Consider the following 24,901-nt stretch of genomic DNA (forward strand, 5'->3'; position numbering starts at 1 on the left):
ACACCTACCTTTTGGCATTCATGGACATAGGAATCCGTGGAGTTATCGAAGTTAAGGCCAGTTAGCATGATGAAAGTGTTTTTCATGCAGGACGCGAAGTAGTTGTCTTTGTGCAGTTGTCAGAGAAGTATCTGTTCTGTAGGATGGGTTATGTGGAAGAGGGTTTTTTTCTCCAGAGTCTATAGAAAGCTTTCCATTACAATGTTGAATTTATAAGTGTTGAGTTAAGTGGATGATAGGTACCTTTGCGGCGTCGTTTATCTTATAAGCAACTACGAACATGTCGTGGGAAGTTAGAGTACCTACGTGAATTATCTGGACTATGTTACTGCAATCGACCATACATCTCCAACACAAACATAATTGTTTTCATACAGTGCTACCAACATCGTGTCGTAGCATTAAGAATGCCATTGTCTCTATATTTTGTAACTATTGGTCAAATTGCCGGTTTGTGCAGTTTTTTTTAAAAGTACATGATTCACTTACAGTTGTATTTTTCCATTGTGGGATGATAAATATTTTTGACTAAAAATCGGTTACCATGCACTGATAGTAGGGAGTGAAACAAATAATAAAGAAAAATTAGACAGTGATAATTGCTTCTTACCAGCAATAACCACCTACAAAAGATGAGCAATTGTCTGGAGGAAATATATGGAATTTACACTACGTGATCCGATGGGCGACCTGAGAGCTGTATATGCCCCTTTCTTCGCGTGTATAATGGTTAATTGGAAGTGTAAAATAGCGATCATTATTATAGCAAGCATTATTTTGCCTCGAATTGAACTTAAAGACGTAGAATATCTCAATAACAAATTTTATTCCAGTATAAAAGTACAAAAGTATAAAAAAACACACAAACAAATGCGCGTCTACAAGCTACGAGCACACATAAAGCGATCACACATTGTACAAAATTCATGAACAGCTGTTCGTATTTACACGTGGCTACTGACTAAAACACACACACAGAATGAGCAGGAGAGAACAGTGATTGAGCAGCCGGTTTCCTTGACCGTAGACTATTCTTGCAGCGGGCTTGCTTTCCGGGTCGTTCCAGTCGGGCAGGCCTACTTGCGGAAGCCGTACTGCTGCGGCTGTTGGGCGGGGTAGGCGTCTGATCCGTACTGCGGCTGCTGCTGCTGCTGCTGCTGCCCTTGGCCGGGGTAGGCCGCCCCCGCGTCCGCGCTGTACTGCGGCTGCTGGCCGGAGTAGGCGGGCGCCGAGTCGCCGCCCCCGGAGTACTGCACGTCGGCCACGTAGCCCGTGGCGTCGTTGGCCGAGTAGCGCACCACCTGGTGGCGGCCGTCGGGCAGCAGCACCTCGTACTGGCCCGTCACCGACTGCCCGTCGCTGCTCTCCTGGTGGCTATAGTCGTTGCCGCTGGGCGGGTCCTTCACCTCGTAGTGGAAGCTGTACGGCTGCGGCTGCGACACACACACACACACACCAGTCTCACCGTCACAGTTCAGAGAACACACAGGCAGAGCATTATACCCCTCCCAAATACAACTTGTGAAATGGTCGTGGTGAAGAAATCAAAGAAATTTTAGTCCGTACGAAGGGTGTTTATAAGTGTTATAAGGGGCACGAACAACAACGCTGAAGTTCTTCGAATCGAAACTTAGAACGTTGAAAGAACGAATGTTCTGAAACAACTGAAAAGAAATATCGAAACGCGGTTAAGATTTCTCTTCAGATAATTATAGCGTAATAACAACGGCACCAGCGGAATGACGTTGTCGATAGATGCACGGAGTGATCATGTCGTTTATTTGCGGGCACTGGATATGTTATTGTGGCTCCTACAATGACTAAGCACAACTGGGTCTGCTTGTGTCAAAGGGCCTGACGACGATGTATTGTAACATCAAAACCGGAGCATAATGAAGAGTTCGAAATTTACGGTTGAAGGTGTACTGCTGTTTACTTCAGATTGACCAGTCGACGTCCCAGTCACCATCTTCTACAAAGACGGACATACAAATTACCACTGATACATGTAATAGGTATTGGCATCGTTATGGTGGAGAGATGTATCACGATGAGTGACCGATCGACACAATGAACAAATTAATCTTCTGACCATGGAAATTAACCCAACATTAACAACCATTCTTCTGGTTTGGATGTCTACAGAAAGACGTGGTAATGATTAAATAGATAGGATGTATGAAGAAATAGAGGAACTGATAAAATATGTAAGTAACGCGGATAAAAAAAATGTAAATGTGTGTGAAATCTTATGGGACTTAACTGCTAAGGTCATCGGTCCCTAGGATTACACACTACTTAACCTAAATTATCCTAAGGACAAACACACACACCCATGCCCGAGGGAGGACTCGAACCTCCGCCGGGACTAGCTGCACAGTCCATGACTGTAGCGCCCTTGACCGCTCGGCTAATCCCGCGCGGCAATGCGGATAAAACTGATGGCTCTAGGAGATAGGAAGGTTGTTACAGGGATGGAAGAATATCAATGAGAGAATCTTCAACAGCTCTACCTTATGTTTCAACTATTTCTAACGAAAATGTTCTTCGAAAGTGACAAACGTTTCTGTGTATTTCGCAAAGATTACAAGACGCTAGGAGATATGCTACATTGTGGTCAGACAAAGTTTAAGACGTCAAATTTTTGGCTTCTAAACATACCCAAATGTGAACATCGGGCAATAGAACAACCTAGTAGAGACGAACAGCTAGTTGAAATTCAAGGCGATAAGGAAAAAGGGGTATCGATGAAATGGAATACTGAAAATTTAGGAGAGAATGAGACAAAGTGGAAATTCTCTGAGCCACTGATCAAAGTTTAAGAAATCGTGAACGCTTTACTACAGGCGTGCGATATATTAAAGAAGGGCGTAGTTACGGTAGAAGACGACAACATAGTGATAGGGAAGGCAGAGACAAAAACCGTGGATAACAAATAGTATACTCAGTCGTATGAAACGAATAAGAACTTCAAGAATAGTAAGAATGAATTTGCAGAGCAACAGTATACATTGTTATGAGAAAAAACGTCTGCAACAGAAGTTTTGGCACCATAGACAGGAAGTTGAAAGACATTGGGTCATTCAAGGCACAAAGACGTGGCTAAGATTAGCCGCACAGCATTATCTGAGATTGAGTTGAACAGTATGGGAGACGATTCATGGGAAAATACCCGCCAACTGGCCTCTGATATTCGCGGTTGGATGAGTGTGCTATGGACGCAATGAGGCGAAATTATTTTGCATTCAGATTGAGTTCTGTTACCATTGTAATGTGTGCACTATGACCGGTGGTCTTCCTTTCGAACATGTCATATGAATAGTTGCTATAAGGTGCAAGTTGTTTGTGTTCATAAATACCCCAAATATTTGTTACTGACTTTTAGTTCCTTATCTCTGACTTATTAGTTTAAAATCCTGGACTATTTTTGACGCTATATAATATTCGGTACACTACACATAAGCCAAAACCTCAGGAAAGTGGTGGATGAGAAACTGTTGCAAAATTCAGCGTTTACAGTCCATTGCAATGTTCGATGCGTTTTGAGGTACATAACCCTGTTACAGAAGCAGATGCTTGTATATTCTCCTTCAGTTCACTACTGCAAGATTACAATAACGATCTATAATGAAACTCAGGTGCTATCTTACTTTTCTAAACAGTCCATCACAGGAAAACAACGGACAAAAGGTTTTCGGTGGAAATCAAACTGTAACACTTTGGGGGTGCTTCTCGTACCAGCGCAAAGGACCAATTGTTCAGGACTCTATAAACGTCTATCAGGACGCTTATTTCACCATTCTTGGTGATCAAGGATTGCCCCTTCTTCTATATCTTCAGGACATTATACCCTCGTCTTCAAAGATAACAACAGCGGTGTTCAAAGGACTGCAGGCATACGTTCCTGGTTTGACGAACAAACAGGCACTCTTCGCACCCTGAATGGTCCGCTCAGTGGTGCGACGTTAATCCCATAGAAAATGGCTGCCACTGTTTAGCACAGTAGTTGAAACACAGCAATCGACATTCCCGGAATTAGATAGCATTAGAGGATACGGTCATCAAACAGTAGAGGATGCTAGATAAGGCATACTCTCTTGCGGGCCGCAGTGAGCTCATTGCAAGACTAGAGAAAGTCAGGTCTGCCTGGGGAGACAAATTTTGGCCTCATTAAATGAAATCGCAATTGCGGATAAGGACAAAAACCAGCTGTAGTGTGGAATGATGACAAGAAAATTAGTGCCTCCCCGGGACTCGAACATGGATTTCCCACTTATCGCGAGCGGCCGCCTTACCATTTGGCTATCCGTGCACGACTCACTGAGAGATCAAAACTTCCAAGTTGTGAACCATGCGTCTATGACCTGTACTCGTACATTCATTATGTATATTCCCGTACAGGTGAAACGTTGTACTTGAAACTCGCTGGGCCGGTATCGGCAGATAATTTAATTACCATCAGTTTAATAAGTCACAGCTGCAGAATACTAAAGCGAATTCTTACAGACGAATGGAAAAACTGGTAGAAGCCGACCTCGGGGAAGATCAGTTTGGATTCCGTAGAAATGTTGGAACACGTGAGACAATACTGACCCTAGGACTTATCTTAGAAGAAAGATTAAGGAAAGGCAAACCTAAGTTTCTAGCATTTGTAGACTTAGAGAAAGCTTTTGTCAATGTTGACTGGAATACTCTCTTTCGAATTCTGAAGGTGGCAGGGGTAAAATACAGGGAGCGAAAGGCTATTTACAATTTGTACAGAAACCAGATGGCAGTTATAAGAGTCGAGGGACATGAATGGGAAGCAGTGGTTGGGAAGGGAGTGAGACAGAGTTGTAGCGTCTCCCCGATGTTATTCAATCTGTATATTGAGCAAGCTGTAAAGGAAACAAAAGAAAAATTTGGAGTAGGTATTAAAATCCATGGAGAAGAAATAAAAACTTTGAGGTTCGCTGATGACATTGTAATTCTGTCAGAGACAGCAAAGGACTTGGAAGAGCAGTTGAACAGAATGGACAGTGTCTTGAAACGAAGACATAAGATGAACATCAACAAAAGCAAAACGAGGATAATGGAATGTAGTCGAATTAAGTCTGGTGATGCCGAGGGAATTAGATTAGGAAATGAGACACTTAAAGTAGTAAAGGAGTTTTGCTATTTCGGGAGCAAAATATCTGATGATGGTAGAAGTAGAGAGGATATAAAATGTCGACTGGCAATGGCAAGGAAAGCGTTTCTGAAGAAGAGAAATTTGTTAACATCGAGTATAGATTTGTCAGGAAGTAGTTTCTGAAAGTATTTGTATAGAGTGTAGCCATGTATGGAAGTGAAACATGGACGATCAATAGTTTGTACAAGAAGAGAATAGAAGCTTTCGAAATGTGGTGCTACAGAAGAATGCTGAAGATTATATGGGTAGATCAGATAACTAATGAGGAGGTATTGAATAGAATTGGGGAGAAGAGGAGTTTGTGGCACAACTTGACAAGAAGAAGGGACCGGTTGGTAGGACGTGTTCTGATGCATCAAGGGATCACAAATTTAGCATTGGGGGGCAGCGTGGAGGGTAAAAATCGTAGAGGGAGACCAAGAGATGAATACACTAAACAGATTCAGAAGGATGTAGGTTGCAGTAAGTACTGGGAGATGAAGAAGCTTGCACAGTACAGAGTAGCATGGAGAGCTGCATCAAACCAGTCTCAGGACTAAAGACCATAACAACAACATTGGCTATGTTTTTCTGAGTACGATACAAAGCTCTCTTGGACACGCATAATGCTGCTTAATGTTGCGTGGAGGGGGTTTGCCTATGTACTCACCGCGCCCGGCTGGTCCTGCGCCTGGCCCTGCCCCTGGTACTGCCCGGCCAGCGCGGCGGCCACCCCCGCGCCCCCAGGGTACGCCTGCGGCTGCTGCGGGGGCGCTCCGTACGCGTCCTGCGCCCGCACTCCTGCCGCCAGCACGGCCACAAGCATCGCCGAAAGTACCTGCAACACAAACACACAGCTCTCACTCTCACCCGCTGCTACTACCTGTGCAGTGCACTCCGTGCTCTGCGGTCTGACGGCCACTCAACTGGAGCTCGGTCAAAAACTTGGGGAACAAGCAGTTCCCATAAGACTCACTGACGGACGCTGGACGTTCAGCCGCACAGGCAGCTGTGAACCCTCCGATCCCTGCAGTTAAGCGAGACGGTGCAGTCTCATTTGACTCTACACAGTGGGCGAAACAGCTGCACGGCTATGTCCACATGGAGGAAGGCACCGTCGTTTCTCTACAGTGGCCTGTTTTGGTTCAAATGGCTCTGAGCACTATGGGACTCAACTGCTGAGGTCATTAGTCCCCTAGAACTTAGAACTAGTTAAACCTAACTAACCTAAGGACATCACAAACATCCATGCCCGAGGCAGGATTCGAACCTGCGACCGTAGCGGTCTTGCGGTTCCAGACTGCAGCGCCTTTAACCGCACGGCCACTTCGGCCGGCCTGGCCTGTTTCGGTCTTGCTAAATGTTTGATTGTTGATCACGTGTGGTTCCTACGTTCTTTTGTAAGGCAAGATGACCTGCGATGTAGAAGTTTCGTAAATGAAACAGAAGACCGTCCTACAGTTCTAAATTCGGGAAATAAGACTTACTGCAATAAAATGCTTTGGGACAACTCTGTAAAAAATAACACACGCCTCATCAGGAAGCTACACTGACTCTTCAAAGTAGTTAACCAAATTTTCTGAGTATTCCTTTAATTGATTATAAATTGTGAAAAAAATATTCGTGTTCATCAAGATTTGGGGCACTGTTTTTGTGCATACAGCATGGCTACTGTATTTGCTTCTCAGCTACAGTTGGTGTAATATCTCCTTATGTTCTACTAATTATCCCTGCACAATTCTATGAGTTAATTACGTTTCCTACTTGAGAAAATACAGGGTGAGTCACCTAACGTTACCGCTGGATATATTTCGTAAACCACATCAAATACTGACGAACCGATTCCACAGACCGAACGTGCGGAGAGGGGCTAGTGTAATTGTTTCATACAAACCATACAAAAATGCACGGAAGTATGTTTTTTAACACAAACCTACGTTTTTTAAATGGAACCACGTTAGTTTTTGTTAGCACATCTGAACATATAAACAAAAACGTAATCAGTGCCGTATGTTGCATTGTAAAATGTTAATTACATCCGGAGATACTGTAACCTAAGTTTGACGCTTGAAACCTCCGACGTTCAGTTGCGTGTTGTAACAAACACGGGCCACGGTCGGCGAGCAGCATCTGCGGGGACATGTTTACGATGACGACCGTGTTTACGAGTGTGGCTTAGTGCACTGTTGTGGTTTGGTCTAGCTGTCGCAGTGTCCGCATGTAGCGCTTGCTGCTATTGTTATTCTGCATTCGTCTCCGCACGCAGATCAGCTGTAGTACACCGTGTTACCAGACGTCTGTGATAGTGCAGTTTTGTAGGAACTGTGACCATGGTGTATTCGAACTCTGAAAAGGCGGAGATGATACTCATCTATGGCGAGTGTCGACGAAATGCAGCTGAAGCCTGCAGGGTGTATGCAGAACGGTACCCGGACAGAGAGCATCCAACGTCCCGCACATTGCAAAACATCTGTCTCCAACCGTATGCAACAGGTATGGTCGTAGCACGCAAACGGGTCCGTAACAGGCCCGTCACAGGAGAAGCGGGTGCAGTTGGTGTGTTAGCTGCTGTTGCCATGAACCCACACATGAGTACACGGGACATTGCGAGAGCCGGTGGACTGAGTCAAACTAGTGTCATGTGCATACTGCATCGTCACCGCTTTCACCTGTTTCATGTGTCGCTATATCAGCAATTACATGGTGATGACTTTAATCATCGAGTGCAATTCTGTCAATGGGCATTAACAGAGAATGCGTTGCAGTTCTACCTGTTTACCGACGAAGCGGGTTTCAGAAACCACGGGGCAGTGAATCTACGGAACATGCATTACCGGTCCGTGGACAATCCTCGCTGGCTCAGACAGGTAGAGCGACAGCGACCGCTGACTGTCAATGTATGGTGCGGAATCGTTGGCGACCACCTCATTGATCCTCACTTCATTGCAGGGGCCCAAACAGCTGCAACATACATCGCGTTTCTACAGAATGATCTGCCAACGTTGCTCGAAAAAGTTCCACTGGAAACGCGTCGACGTACGTGGTATCAGCATGATGGTGCACCTGCACATTCCGCAATTAACACTAGGCTGACCCTTGACAGGAAGTTCGACGGGCGTTTCATAGGACGTGGAGGACGCATAAATTGGCCAGCCCGTTCTCCTGATCTTACACCTCTGGACTTCTTTCTGTGGGGTACGTTAAAGGAGAATGTGTGCCGTGATGTGCCTACAACCCCAGAGGATATGAAACAACGTATTGTGGCAGCCTGCGGCGACATTACACCAGATGTACTGCGGCGTGTACGACATTCATTACGCCAGAGATTGCAGTTGTGTGCAGCAAAGATGGCCACCACATTGGACATCTATTGGCCTGACATGTCGGGACACACTCTATTCCTCTCCGTAATTGAAAACGGAAACCGCGTGTGTACGTGTACCTCACCCCTCATGGTAATATGTGCGTCAGTGAAAAAGTCCAATAAAAAGGTGTTAGCATGTGGATGTAATGTGCTGTTCCAGTCTCTTCTGTACCTAAGGTCCATCACCGTTCCCTTTGGATCCCTACGTAATTCGGTGCTCTCCGATACACACGATCGAACAACGGAGGAGTGGTACTCAAGCGCCGGCCGCGGTGGTCTCGCGGTTAAGGCGCTCAGTCCGGAACCGCGCGACTGCTACGGTCGCAGGTTCGAATCCTGCCTCGGGCATGGCTGTGTGTGATGTCCTTAGGTTTAAGTAGTTCTCAGTTCTAGGGGACTGATGACCACAGAAGTTAAGTCCCATAGTCCTCAGAGCCATTTTTTGGTACTCAAGCGTCAACTTTAGGTTACAATATCTCCGGATTAATAAACATTTTACAATGCAACATACGGCAATGATTACGTATTTGTTTATATGTTCAGATGTGTTAACACAACTAACGGGGTTCCATTTAAAAAAACGTAGGTTTGTGTTAAAAAACGTACTTCCGTGCATTTTTTTATGGTTTGTATTAACCAATTATACTAGCCCCTCTCCTCACGTTCGGTCTGTGAAATCGATTCGTCAGTATTTGATGTGGTTTACGAAATACATCCAGCGGTAATGTTAGGTGACTCACCCTGTATATACTGAGCATTTACATCAAAGGTGTGTAAGGAATTTCATTATATATGTATTCTCTAATTGGAAATTTGCACGAAGGTGTCGTTTCGTTGGTAATCAGAAGGGAATTTCCGATGAATTGGAAACGTACGTGCAATTATTAGATCCAAGAGCTCCATTATTTCATCGGATAATTAAACTATATCAAAGCAAACTTTCCGCTTGATCTGAGGTTTCCCGACTGACTACGCACCGCAAGAAAACCAAGACATTTTATTTACACAGGATTGCAGATCGCTTCGAATCATCGAGACTGCGGACAAGGAGAGTCATCGTCCGATTCTAATTAAACAAGTAAAGCTTAATTATAACTTTCTTGAGCGACTGTGATGACTTGATATGGCTCCATATGAATGAGATCATTAATAAAATACTAATAACTAACTTGCCTCCTCACCAGCAACCAGTTTAAACACAATATTAATTAAAATTATACTGGTGGTATAGCTGGTAGAGCACTAGACTGCAGTCCTGGAGATTCAAGGTTCACTTCTAGACAGGGGATGGGACCTCTCTTCGTTCCAGTCCCTCCAGGATAGCACCGAACCCTCTCAGCCTGCTGTCAAATCTCTATAGAGAATCTTTCCCGCAGGTAAAAGACAACTGAGTCTATGGGATTGTACCCTTCCCCTTCTAGTGCCCCGGTGAATGAGAGGCTGCACTCTACCTACAGTCAGGCTAGAAGCCCGACATGGTTTTTCCGCCGCAGGCTTTACTTTTAACATGACTGAAGGCAGCAGTTCAGAATCCATTTCGTAACTGAGCTGCATATAAGGCTACGCAAACGAAAAAAGAAAAAAAAATTCTGTGATTGTTCTGTAGAATGGATGAGTCTATCTGCTGTTTACTAATTACTGGACAATTTCAACAGGCTACTCCTGCTACAGAGATCGGCAGCAGCGTTCGCTCACTTCAGCGGGTCAAATGCCTGGATAAACCACCGCGTTTAAGTCTTCATTGTTTGAAGGAGCTGCAGCATGCTGTCCATGGTGACGGAACGCACTGTAGTCCACTACGTTTGGCGACAGCTTGGCGGTCAAGGAGACAGCGACCAGGGCTGAGCGAAATGCTGAGAGAATTTTTTATTTTGTTACTGTAATGTGACGTGCCAATTATGACTATACGAATGTGAGGGCAACGCAACAGCCAGTGCCCTAGCGGAGATAATCTCTGACTCGATCGGGAATCGAAACCTGACCCGTTTGAGTAGCAATCCGCCGCGTTGACGGCGCAGGTACCGAGGTGGACGACGACATACACCGGGCCGGGTACTGTCGCACGCTGGCACCGGCAGACGGTTCCCGAGTGATGAAGAGAGCTCTGACTGAGGGAACCAGCTGCAGGTTGTGAAGTAATCAGAATAATAGCTGGAGTCCACCCAAGATCATCCTGCAGACATTTATTTAAGGATCTAGGGATATTCACAGTAGCTTCTCAGTATATATACTCTCTTATGAAATTTGTTATTAACAACCAAACCCAATTCAAAAGTAATAGCAGTGTGCATAACTACAATACTAGGAGAAAGGATGATCTTGACTATTCAAGATTAAATCTAACTTTGGCACAGAAAGGGGTGAATTATACTGGCACTAAAGTCTTTGGTCACTTACCAAATAGTATCAAAAGTCTGACAGATAACCAACAAGTATTTAAGAAGAAATTAAAAGAATTTCTGAATGACAACTCCTTCTACTCCATAGAGGAATTTTTAGATATAAATTAAGAAAAAAAAGAAAAAAAATATTTAAAAAATAAAAAAATAAAAAAAAATAAAGAAAAGCAAAAAACACAAAAAAATAAAGTTGTTATATTAACTTAAGTATGTTGTTAAATTAACCTAATTATGTCACGTATTAGAAAATTCGACTCGTTCCACATCATTACGAAATATCGTATTCATGATCCATGGAACTAGTATTAATCTAATCTAATCTAATCTAATCTGTCAGCTGACAAGTAATTTGGATCGGAGTATCAGCACACGCTCAAGGTGCCTCGTGGGTTGGATGTAGTGTCCCGAGTCATGCATCGCTTGTGTGTCCGGATTTCAAAGGAGCTGACATTAAGCATGTGCTCTTTAATTGGCATATTTGAAGTGCTTGCAAACTGAGGACTGAGACTTCTAACTCATAAACTAGTGAGCTGCTTATAAAGCAACACAAATGAAAAAAAATTCTACCAGCAGATTTATAGATGGTTCCTTAGCCCGTTTACAAATCACTGAACGACTTCGTAAGACAGTATTTTTACCATACTTTTAGGTAACATCATATACAGGTCATAATAACAACAACAATAATGACATTAATATCAGTCGTATCAGAAAAGATAAAATTTTATTTCGAACTCAGTTTGGAAACAGGTGAAAGACAATGGAGACAGAAGATAAAAAAGAAATTACGCGAGGCTGGGGTGTTAGAGTATTAGACAGATGTTGAGATGCGTCATAGAAGCTGACTCGCTATTTAGCAGGAGGAAGACAACTTGGTTTTACCGAGAGGAAGCCACGCCAGTGCTAAAAGGAAAGTTTCAGTCTCTCCTTGAATCCAGCGTGCTTGTGTATCACACACAGATTCCTGATTGACTGGTGACTAGCACGAATCCTCAAATCTAAAAAGAAAGGCAGGCAGATTCAGAGCTACGCGTAAGTGTACTTAAGACACCGTGAACAGCATGACAACATTATCGATCGATCAAATATGGCGTGTGGGAATCTGGAATGTTTTGGGTTTCTACTAGTATTTAGACCCTGATCCACCTTCGACGCCAAACCGAAACCATACGAACAGTTTTGCGGTGGGAGAAAGGGACGTACTGACAGTACAGATATGTTTGACGAATAGCATGACGTTTCGTCCGGCGGCCCACAGAAATCAATAACCATGTTTTGTGCCGTTCTTAACGATATATCGGCCACTAAGAGGTCTTCTCCGGGACGCCGTAGCATACTTGTGTCCCGATAACCGTGCCGTTAGGTAATGGGTCAACGCAAGCTGTCAGACGAGAAACAGGATGTAATTCCCAACAATATGATACGCACCACACAAGCATAGGAAAGGCCGGGAGTACCTACAGCAATTAGACATCCGCAAAGTCGACAGACTGGTAGTTTCATCGTCGCCATATTTCCTGAATTTCTTGACCGTATCTCTGTAATAGTTCGTCAGGTACCAAGTTCACGTCCCTGAACCTGCAATGACGTCCCTGAACCTGCAGTGGCGCTGGGAGAAGTGAGAACGCGCATTGTCACCGCCGTCGAGAACATAAAACCAGACGACGTCAGAGAATCTGCTGAGAAGGAGCAGCCGGTAAGTGACCACGTCAAGTATATCATAAGTCAGCGCATAATATTCAAACTTGCTATCTTCAGATATCTTATAAAACAATGCATTTGGTGAGAATCCAGCCTTGTGAAAAAATCAGTAACCTGGGCTATGTGTAACACGTTATTGTTGCCTGTAACATAGTCTGTAGCTATATACTCTATCTGGATTATCTGTGGAATGTGCGCAATCGGACTTTTCCATAACCAGCAGCAGTTCCGAAGCGTTTCATATCGCGCAACAACAGTCACATCCACGAACGTAAAATTATGATTATGTAGATCAATACTGCAGAACTGAGTGTTCTAAGAATACACTCTTAAATAGGTGTTGTTTAATTTTATTTACTTTCTCAGGACACCAGGAATACTACATTTGGTTAAACAGTATTTCGCATCCAAAGATAACTTCTCATTTGCAATGCTGACAAGGTACCTTAACTTTGGCCATGTGACGATCGTCCTCAGAAGATAATTTGTTGCACTTCATACATAGTGACCAATCACGGAAAACCCTGCTTTCATTACGTGCCCAACGGTTTCCTTCCCTTTATTCGATTTTACGACAATGCTAAGTGTTTTTTCTATAGCATACCGTTTCTATTTTTCTCCTCCAAACTGGGAGATACATGAGGCGCTGAAGCTGATGTAGTGAGAAGCTTAGCTTCCGCAGTGATGCCCCATACAATGCTACATTGCTGCAGCATTGTTTATAGCGTTCTGAGAACACGGAAGTCTAATTAAGGCCTTGTGAACTGCGAAGCTCCTCTTCCCATCTATTCACACAATTTAAAACGGCAGCATAGTAAGGAGCTTTCGTGGTTAACAACACAGAAAAACTCGTCAGTCAGACACTAGCAATCGTATCTTAAATGATTGCATCGGACAAGCTGCATGCATTCAGCACACCACACTAACTGCTTTACTATCGCGTAGAAGATGTTTGCTTGATCATTAAAGAGCAAAGAACGAATAATATTATATAGAACGCTAGAAAATGGCGTTTTTGAATTGGTGGTCGATGTGAAGTAGAAAGATGGACCTACACAACATTATCGTTAGTTCAAGGCAGAAATATCAGGGCTTCCCAACCACGACGAAACCCTTAGAGGGGACACACAATCCGGGTTTGGGGAAGGAAGCCTGCAGTTTCCTTTTGAAAGGAATCGTGCCATCATTTGCCATATGTAGTTTAGGAAAACTTCTGAAAAATTAATCTGAATGTTTTGACGTAGATCTGAACCGCTGTCCTATCGCACACGAGTCTAGTGTCTTAAACATTACGTCACCTCGATCAGTCTTCTTGTATGAAGGTGTGAAAATGTAACTATCAGCGACTGTGTAATAGACCAGCTGTATTTCGGAGCCCCTTCGCACATTTGCCCAATTCCCATACCGCTCTCCATCAACACAAATGATGCTGGCGCTTTTACTGCAACAAATAAGAAGTGTTATTTGTCTCTCTTACCTTTAATACTGCTAAGGAGATATATGCGACGATAAACATTCGTATGACGTATTGTCCACGAAATACAGAGTGAGAAGTTTGACACTCGGCACATACTTTCAATTTGGCAGAAACATGTAATTAATGGAGATTATCAATCAATGTCCCGGTGAAATCACTTCGTTCAACAACGTGTGCAAGTTAAGCTGAATAAAGATGTGGAAATAAATTGACAACGTTCTTTTGAAAGGAAGTAACCTGGCATTCGCGCCCCATTTTTTTTTTTAAAGTAGGGAAAAAATAAGTACGAGTCGTTGCAGGGCGATTCGAACTCCGCTCTTCCCTAATACAAATAATACAATACCACAGCAATTTATTTTCTTTTAATAGTTCCAAAGGGAGTTCAATCGATCTACAAAGCCGTGTTACGAGTCTACATTCTGCGGATGTTCACACAAATACAAGAGCGAAAGAGAGGTAGATTTCCACTTTTCATCTCCGTTTTTTAACCCTGTTGTTTTTGTGAATATTTTAACTCGATATTGCATAATTTTACCGCTACAACACATACAAATTATTTCCTTTCCCTGAATCAGTGTGTTAGAAGTAGAGAGAATACATGGGCCTTATATGGCGAAAGAGATTATAAGAAGGACATCGATGACGGTGAAGTTAGGGCAATTGGGAGTAGGCGAATTAAGACAGGTAGTGGTCAATTTTTGCTCTTTGGGCGACTGTATAATTGACGACAGCAAAAGTAAAGAAGATATGAAATGTAGATAGGCAATTGGAATAAAAGGTCTCCTGAAAGAGATGTATGTTAGCATAGAATATACATCTACATCTACATCTACATTGATACTCCGCAAGCCACCCAACGGTGTGTGGCGGAGGGCACTTTACGTGCCACTGTCATTACCTCCCTTTCCTGTTCCAGTCGCGTATGGTTCGGGGGAAAAACGACTGTCTGAAAACCTCCGTGCGCGCTCTAATCTCTCTAATTTTACATTCGTGATCTCCTCGGGAGGTATAAGTAGGGGGAAGCAATATATTCGATACCTCATCCAGAAACGCACCCTTTCGAAACCTGGCGAGCAAGCTACACCGCGATGCAGAGCGCCTCTCTTGCAGAGTCTGCCACTTGAGTTTATTAAACATCTCCGTAACGCTATCACGGTTACCAAATAACCCTGTGACGAAACGCGCCGCTCTTCTTTGGATCTTCTCTATCTCCTCCGTCAGACCGATCTGGTACGGATCCCACACTGATGAGCAATACTCAAGTATAGGTCGAACGAGTGTTTTGTAAGCCACCTCCTTTGTTGATGGACTACATTTTCTAAGCACTCTCCCAATGAATCTCAACCTGGTACCCGCCTTACCAACAATTAATTTTATATGATCATTCCACTTCAAATCGTTCCGCACGCATACTCCCAGATATTTTACAGAAGTAACTGCTACCAGTGTTTGTTCCGCTATCATATAATCATACAATAAAGGATCCTTCTTTCTATGTATTCGCAATACATTACATTTGTCTATGTTAAGGGTCAGTTGCCACTCCCTGCACCAAGTGCCTATCCGCTGCAGATCTTCCTGCATTTCGCTACAATTTTCTAATGCTGCAACTTCTCTGTATACTACAGCATCATCCGCGAAAAGCCGCATGGAACTTCCGACACTATCTACTAAGTCATTTATATATATTGTGAAAAGCAATGGTCCCATAACACTCCCCTGTGGCACGCCAGAGGTTACTTTAACGTCTGTAGACGTCTCTCCATTGATAACAACATGCTGTGTTCTGTTTGCTAAAAACTCTTCAATCCAGCCACACAGCTGGTCTGATATTCCGTAGGCTCTTACTTTGTTTATCAGGCGACAGTGCGGAACTGTATCGAACGCCTTCCGGAAGTCAAGAAAAATAGCATCTACCTGGGAGCCTGTATCTAATATTTTCTGGGTCTCATGAACAAATAAGGCGAGTTGGGTCTCACACGATCGCTGTTTCCGGAATCCATGTTGATTCCTACATAGTAGATTCTGGGTTTCCAGAAATGACATGATACGCGAGCAAAAAACATGTTCTAAAATTCTACAAGAGATCGACGTAAGAGATATAGGTCTATAGTTTTGCGCATCTGCTCGACGACCCTTCTTGAAGACTGGGACTATTTGCGCTCTTTTCCAATCATTTGGAACCCTCCGTTCCTCTAGAGACTTGCGGTACACGGCTGTTAGAAGGGGGGCAAGTTCTTTCGCGTACTCTGTGTAGAATCGAATTGGTATCCCGTCAGGTCCAGTGGACTTTCCTCTATTGAGTGATTCCAGTTGCTTTTCTATTCCTTGGACACTTATTTCGATGTCAGCCATTTTTTCGTTTGTGCGAGGATTTAGAGAAGGAACTGCAGTGCGGTCTTCCTCTGTGAAACAGCTTTGGAAAAAGGTGTTTAGTATTTCAGCTTTACGCGAGTCATCCTCTGTTTCAATGCCATCATCATCCCGTAGTGTCTGGATATGCTGTTTCGAGCCACTTACTGATTTAACGTAAGACCAGAACTTCCTAGGATTTTCTGTCAAGTCGGTACATAGAATTTTACTTTCGAATTCAATGAACGCTTCACGCATAGCCCTCCTTACGCTAACTTTGACATCGTTTAACTTCTGTTTGTCTGAGAGGTTTTGGCTGCGTTTAAACTTGGAGTGGAACTCTCTTTGCGTTCGCAGTAGTTTCCTAACTTTGTTGTTGTACCACGGTGGGTTTCTCCCGTCCCTGTTCTGTACATACAGAGTCGAAAAGTTCGGGTCTGTTTGTTATCAGTAGGTCCAAGATGTTATTTCCACGAGTCGGTTCTCTGTTTAATTGCTCGAGGTAATTTTCGGATAGTGCACTCAGTATAATGTCACTCGATGCTCTGTCCCTACCACCCGTCCTAAACATCTGAGTGTCCCAGTCTATATCTGGTAAATTGAAATCTCCACCTGAGACTATAACATGCTGAGAAAATGTATGTGAAATGTATTCCAAATTTTCTCTCAGTTGTTCTGCCACTAGTGCTGCTGAGTCGGGAGGTCGGTAAAAGGAGCCAATTATTAACCTAGTTCGGTTGTTTAGTGTAACCTCCACCCATAATAATTCACAGGAACTATCCACTTCTACTTCACTACAGGATAAACTACTACTAACAGCGACGAACACTCCACCACCGGTTGCATGCAATCTATCCTTTCTAAACACCGTCTGTACCTTTGTAAAAATTTCGGCAGAATTTATCTCTGGCTCAAGCCAGCTTTCTGTACCTATAACGATTTCAGCTTCGGTGCTTTCTATCAGCGCTTGAAGTTCCGGTACTTTACCAACGCAGCTTCGACAGTTGACAATTACAATACCGATTGCTGCTTGGTCCCCGCATGTCCTGACTTTGCCCCGCACCCGCTGAGGCTGTTGCCCTTTCTGTACTTTCCCAAGGCCATCTAACCTAAAAAACCGCCCAGCCCACGCCACACAACCCCTGCTACCCGTGTAGCCGCTTGTTGCGTGTAGTGGACTCCTGATCTATCCAGCGGAACCCGAAACCCCACCACCCTATGGCGCAAGTCGAGGAATCTGCAGCCCACACGGTCGCAGAACCGTCTCAGCCTCTGATTCAGACCCTCAACTCGGCTCTGTACCAAAGGTCCGCAGTCAGTCCTGTCGACGATGCTGCAGATGGTGAGCTCTGCTTTCATCCCGCTAGCGAGACTGGCAGTCTTCACCAAATCAGATAGCCGCCGGAAGCCAGAGAGGATTTCCTCCGATCCATAGCGACACACATCATTGGTGCCGACATGAGCGACCACCTGCAGATGGGTGCACCCTGTACCCTTCATGGCATCCGGAAGGACCCTTTCCACATCTGGAATGACTCCCCCCGGTATGCACACGGAGTGCACATTGGTTTTCTTCCCCTCTCTTGCTGCCATTTCCCTAAGGGGCCCCATTACGCGCCTGACGTTGGAGCTCCCAACTACCAGTAAGCCCACCCTCTGCAACTGCCCGGATCTTGCAGACTGAGGGGCAACCTCTGGAACAGGACAAGCAGCCGTGTCAGGCCGAAGATCAGTATCAGCCTGAGACAGAGCCTGAAACCGGTTCGTCAGACAAACTGGAGAGGCTTTCCGTTCAGCCCTCCGGAATGTCTTTCGCCCCCTGCCACACCTTGAAACGACCTCCCACTCTACCACAGGTGAGGGATCAGCCTCAATGTGGGCAGTATCCCGGGCAGCCACAGTCGTAGTCCGATCGGGGGATGCGTGGGACGAGCTGGCCGTCCCCGACAAACCCCCATCCGGACCCCCACAGTGATGCCCATTGGCAACAGCCTCAAGCTGTGTGACCGAAGCCAACACTGCCTGAAGCTGGGAGCGAAGGGATGCCAACTCAGCCTGCGTCCGAACACAGCAGTTGCAGTCCCTATCCATGCTAAAAACTGTTTTGCAAAGAACGTCTGAACTAATTTACAGAGAGCGCAAAAAAAACGACAAAATTTAAACGGTTATTAAAATACAAGATTGCCTAGTAAATGCAGTAATGCTGCTACTTGCGCACTGCTGACACTGCTCGGTGGCGGAAGGAGACTAAGCGAAATTACACTATTCGGGTACTAAAACGCGATGCTACACTCTCAAATACTATAATACGCCCGAAATTTATGAATTAAACAATGCAAGTACCAAAAACACGCAAAGAAATTAAGAATTAAACTATGTAACAAATGAGTGAGCTAGGAGTATACGACTTGCTGCTCAGCTGCTTATCCAACGGCGGCAGGGAGCACACTGACTGTGACCAACCGACACTGGCCGTTCAAAACAAAAACAGTATACATTTCTGTTTGGACCTCCTTTCTAGTAGTATTTATCAGGATTGTGGCATTACATGGAAGTGAAATGAGAACAATGAAAACAGTAGAAAAATGAGGAAAGTAGAAGTTTATGAAAAGTCTTATTGCAGAACAACGTTGAACGTAGATCGACTAACCAATGACGATGCAATAGAATCGGTTAGAAAGGAGTTTTATGGCAGACTCTTACGAAGTGTAGGGATAGGTTGATAGGACACATCCAGATACATCGAATAATAGCTAATGTTGTAATTGAGGGAAGTGTGGGAGCTAAGATCTGTCCAGGTAAAACAGGACTTGATTACAACTGGCAGGTCGAAGTGGATGTACAGGGGTTGAAAATAAAATGGAAACTCCCCCAGAAAGGCTTTTTTGAAAATAAAAGCAGATGCTAGCCTAACCTGCAGGTTGCGCTGTTGTATTTGACCACCAATAGCACCTGTGCAGTGTCCTCAATACGTTGAAAGTGTCATTCGTGGTCGGAACAGTGTTCTGTGTAGTCGTGAGTGTTTTATGTAGGAACTCAGCGGACTCGAACGTGGGTAAACTCTTGGTGCTCGTATGGTGAGTACTTCCGTAGCCATTGTAGCCGAAGTGTATGGCATTTCAAGAGGCACGATATGGAAGCTTTATACTCCATACTGGGAAAGAGGCAAACCTTCATCTGCTAAGTTACAATGAGGACGAAGGAGTGTCTTGAATGAGCGTGATGTTCATTCAGTGAAGAGGATAGTGACTAAATATAACAGAACGATAGCTACAAATGTCAAATGGTTCAAATGGCTCTGAGCACTATGGGACTTAACAGCTATGGTCATCAGTCCCCTAGAACTTAGAACTACTTAAACCTAACTAACCTATGGACATCACACAACACCCAGTCATCACGAGGCAGAGTGCACATGTCACTTCAGAACTGAATTTCGCATTTTCGAACCGTTTCAGCAGCAAAACAAAACGAAGGAAGATCCAAAACTTGGGAAATACAGGGCAATGTGTGGCGCAAATGCCGGCCGATTTGGCCAGGCGGTTCTAGGCGCTTCAGTTCGGAACCATGCGGCTGCTACGGTCGTAGGTTCGAATCCTGCCTCGGGCATGGATGTGTGTGATGTCATTAGGTTAGTTAGGTTTAAATAGTTCTAAGTGTAGGGGACGGATGACCTCAGAGTCCCATAGTGCTTAGAGACATTCGAATTTTTTTGTGGCGCAAATGTCCGTAACAGAAAAACGTGGTGTCGAAGCCGTAAAACCAAGACAATGTAGCAATGGAAGACTGTCGTTTATTCAGCTTAGTCTTGTTTCATTTCGTTTCCAACTTTTGCCCGGTGGTTGCTCTGCAAGGTCGAATTACTGCCAAGGATTATGTGACAATATTGGTTGATCAGGTCCATCCCATGTTTTTCCCCTATGGTGAAACTATGTTCCAAGGCGACACGACCTCTGCTCACACGTATAATATCGACAAGGAGGAATTGTTGTATCTTCCCTGGCCGCAACAGTTGCCAGATCTCAATATTATTGAGCCTTTGTGGTTTAGTTGGGAGAGAAGCATGCGTGGTCGCTACCCATTCCATCAAGGTTAGCTGAACTTGCCAATGATTTGCAGCAACAGTGGTATGCGTTTCCCTTCATAACCATACAGGACCCGTATTTATTCATTCCGAGACGACTGGAAGCTGTTTTGAATGTCGACGGAATCCCTACATCGTATTAGGCATGGTAATGTGTTGTGTTGTGGCGTTTTCATATTTTTGTCCATCACGTGTAGGTGGCAGTAGCTACTATCAGATGAAAAGACTTGTACACCGTAGAGTAGAGAACTGCATCAAACCAGTATCCATGTCGGCCAAAACAAGAATATTTATTAAACGCTGTCCATCAAAAGTTATTAATAATTATTGAAGGATTATCACGCTATAAATTCTGATTTTTTCATGTAACTGTATGCAATAACTGAATATGTTTTTCAGTGCTATAAGTGCGTACTTGGCACGTAAGATAGACAGCGCATTTGTCACTGGTAAATGGTAAATGAACTAAAACAGATTTAAAACATTCACATCCAGCGTACGACAAATGTCTCCGCTCTACAAATCCGGTCGCTACTGGTGACTGAATGTTACATTCCAAGATTGGACGCGATTTATGGGCAATTTTTCGCTTCTTTTGACACTGTGGGGCGTTTCTACTTGGTGGAAATCCCTATCGATATTGCTTGTACAGTGTAGACAACTACAGCTACACCACTAAACAGTTTACCTTCGCCCTGTTACCGCTTAAACAAATTCCCTAGAAAATCAACTATTATTTTTTGTGAAAAAGTTCTTAATTCCGTAATATTTTTTCCTTGTCGAGATCTTCTGCTTCAGTTATCCACAGTCCAAACGTTCGTTAGTGTTTATTCAAGCGTCCGTCAGATAATGGTTCCATCATTAATAGTTTGCTGCGAAGTATTTTTTTCGTAACTTTACGTTCATGGACCCCTCTGGTATAGTGTTCAACATGTTGTACGGTGGATAGAGGAACAGCTGCTAAAAATCACCACAACTTCAGGAAGTACCTGAAAATATTGCAGTAACAGGGCACTTTCTTCACAGCCCACTGAAACTAGCTACGTCTCGACAATCGTACATTTCCCGCTGCTTTCGCCAGGTCGTAAGACACGGACTGCGAACAGCTTCCTCGAACTGGTCAAGCGGCTCCTCAGGCCAGTTTATCTGGATGGTCACTTCTTTGTCGTGAGCCAGAGCGCGCTGAGGGCATCTCCAGGAATAGCCGGACCATTGTCCGCCCCGGTAGGGACGGCTTTTCACTTTATACGAGTACGCCACAGAACTCTGGTGGCGTAGGATAGCTGTGAGAGAGATGCGACGCCTCCTGCTACTGCAGAATACAGGAAAAACAGAAACTAAGAAACTTTCATGACGAATGCGACCTGCATATCGTTCGGAAATTACTTAGAGGAAGTTTTGATTACCTCTGAAGTATCTGCATGGTTTGCATTTTCTCCTATTTATGTGCTTTTTTGCTATCTTCTCTTTCTGTCAGTAGTCGTAAATATCTTCGACACCCTTCCTAATCGTCAGAAATTTGCGTGGACTGAGAGTTTCGAGACAATCATAACCAATTATACTAGAATACGTCTTTTAGTTTTTGCACCCAAAGACTGTATCTTTTTACGTACTAGGAAGGCAGGGACAGTAAAGTTGAACATCCCGCCGTCGACAACGAAATCACTAGATTTTTATAATAAGGTGAAAACATAGCTCTGGCTATTGAAAGTTTTTATTGAAACCACACCGGTGGTTTCACACCAATTTAGGTGCATCTTCAGATGAACTAAATAGGGATTGGAAAAGAAGTATTTTAGAGTTTTTCTTCTTTTTTACACTTGCTTAGTAAATATTGTAATATTTAGTAAGCCAGTGTAAAGATAAGAAGTTGTAGAATACTTCCTTAGATTACCCGAAGATGCGCCTAAATTGGCGTGAAACCGGTCGTGGTTTTCACAGAAGCTTTCTAAGAGGCAGAGCGGTGTTTTTACCTTCTTATAAAAATGTGGACATGTGGCTGCGACTGACCACAATTAAAAATGATGTGTACCGATACTACCAGAGGCTGAGAATTAGCTTGAACTGGACAAAAGTGGGGTAGGAAATAGGCTGTGGTCTGTTAAATGGATTCATCTCCCTTCGCCTGAAACGACTGAGAGAAAATGCGGAAAATATCAGTCTTTTTAATCTGAAATCTGCCGGCCGTAGTGGCCGAGCGGTTCTAGGCGCTACAGTCTGGAAAAGGGCGACCGCTACGGTCGCAGGTTCGAATCCTGCTTCGGGCATGGATGTGTGTGATGTCCTTAGGTTAGTTAGGTTGAAGTAGTTCTAAGTTCTAGGGGACTGATGACCTCAGCAGTTAAGTCCCATAGTGCTCAGAGCCGTTTGAACCAGTTTTTTGAACAATTGTTTATAAACGACTGTTGGGTTGGTAACATATTTCACAAGCCATAAGTGAATGGTCCGGAGCTACTGAAACTCGAACTCCGAGTGTTTAGTGAAAATTAGAGCGAACTTACCAACTGACTACAAACCTCCATAGTTAAAAAATGATTAGTATAGGAACCAAACTAAGACATTACAGCAGTGCCGTAGGACCAGAAGCTTTGTATACCCAATGTACGAATTGATAATTTATTGAAAAGACAAAGCAAGGTACTATGAATTGCGTTGAGAAGCAGGTTCGATTGAGATTCAATAAAAAGTATACACGAAGATGGAACCACTAACAAAACTTATAAAAAGAGGAGATCTCTGTTCTGTGCGGACATGGTCCCTATGGATACTGACCGTCGCATACAAAAAAAATCTGGAATTTTCAAAAACCAAAGTCATTTCACGTCAGATAGTTCTTAGAGTCTGAGAAAAATCTACGAGGTACACCCACTGCTGAAGATAAAATAAATAACAGGGATAGTTTCAAAAGGGGTGTGAAAAACATTCACTGTTTTAGGATGGAATAAGAATCCAATAGACGGAGGCGAACGAAAGAAAGCGTTCATTGATGGATTTAAGAAGCGCTGGTAAATTGTCGAAGTGGGCCGACGAACAAGACTGGAAACTGCATATGAGATTGGTTGTTAACATGCAGTCGTCAGAGGCTCAATTGAAAATCTTTAAAAAAATAATCACACTAATTCTAAAATGTAAGTCTGCAGGCTACTGCTGCTAGCAGTAGTGGACACCAAAAGATCCTGAGGAAGATCCCAGCAAAGGGATCGAAACGTCGAACATTTTAGAAGAAACATGACGCGGCCTAATAACCCAGAAGATTTTAACTTCAGTAATTCTAAAATGTTGCAATTACGATAGTGTTGAAAAACCCTAGTTTAAAAACGAACGATCACGTATTCGTTTCGGACCGAGCGAGGTGGCGCAGTGGTTAGACACTGGACTCGCATTCGGGAGGACGACGGTTCAATCCCGCGTCCGGCCATCCTGATTTAGGTTTTCCGTGATTTCCCTCAATCGCTCTAGGCAAATGCCGGGATGGTTCCTTTCAAAGGGCACGCCGACTTCCTTCCCCTTCCTTCCCTAATCCGATGAGACCGATGACCTCGCTGTCTGGTCTCCTTCCCCCAAAACCAACCAACCAACTTATTCGTTTCAAATATTTGTGAAGCACAAAACGTCTTTCAAGCAGGATATGACTTTAGCATGATTTTTTGTATTTATATTGATAACGGACGACTGTTGGAGTTGGTTACCTTGACGAACGCCATTGCTGCTGAAGCTGAACGTTGAGGCGACCAGAAGGCACTGACGGTCTGAGTGCGGTCGCGGCCTTAAGTACCCCCGGCCGCGCACACACTCCCCCGTGGGACGCCCACTCTCTCTCCTGCGTTGCGTCACGACGGCGACCGCGCCACCGCGATGCGTGTGGCGAAGCGAACCGCGCCGCCCACACAAGGCCCCATTAATTGCCGAAACTAATTCAATTATCGGCAGGCGCGCGCCCGGCTCAGCTACCGCGCGCAGTCCCGCTACCTGCGCCTTTCTGGGGCGTCCGACTAATTTTCGGGTCAGGCGATGCACGAGCGAAGTGTGACACGGCTGGGAGGCCACTGTTTCAAGGGCAAAGTGTACGAGTAAAGGCGCTGCATTTTTATTCTGAGAACTACGCTAATAACCAAGCAACAGATATGTGGCATGGTATTTACTTTGTCTAAAGTAGCTTTTTTATGCTGATTTCAAATCTGAAAACCAATTTGGCCTATTACCTCAGGTTTTGAATATATCGGCCAAAATTGATTCTCAAGGAAGACCGTTCATCAGTCATTTTTACTTAAACGTTTTTAGTACTATTTCAATCAACTTCATACAATTTTATCTGTGAGAACAGTTATGCAGGGTGTCAAAGCTAGAGGTATATAAAAATTTGTTTATATTGAAG

At 44.1% G+C, this 24,901-nt stretch overlaps 1 protein-coding gene across 1 annotated transcript; it reads right to left on the reverse strand.

The window, feature by feature from the left end:
- Window positions 1-870: 870 nt before the first annotated feature.
- LOC124799080 (pro-resilin-like) lies at window positions 871-24,230 on the reverse strand. Its single transcript, XM_047262617.1, has 3 exons — window positions 24,216-24,230; window positions 5,820-5,987; window positions 871-1,433 (listed from the first exon to the last, which is right to left on the reverse strand). Exons 1-3 carry the CDS (start codon window positions 24,228-24,230, stop codon window positions 1,077-1,079), a joined length of 540 nt encoding a protein of 179 aa, XP_047118573.1. The 3' UTR covers window positions 871-1,076.
- Window positions 24,231-24,901: the final 671 nt, after the last annotated feature.

Source organism: Schistocerca piceifrons, chromosome 5 (genome assembly GCF_021461385.2).
Source record: "Schistocerca piceifrons isolate TAMUIC-IGC-003096 chromosome 5, iqSchPice1.1, whole genome shotgun sequence".
Lineage (NCBI taxonomy): Eukaryota > Metazoa > Arthropoda > Insecta > Orthoptera > Acrididae > Schistocerca > Schistocerca piceifrons.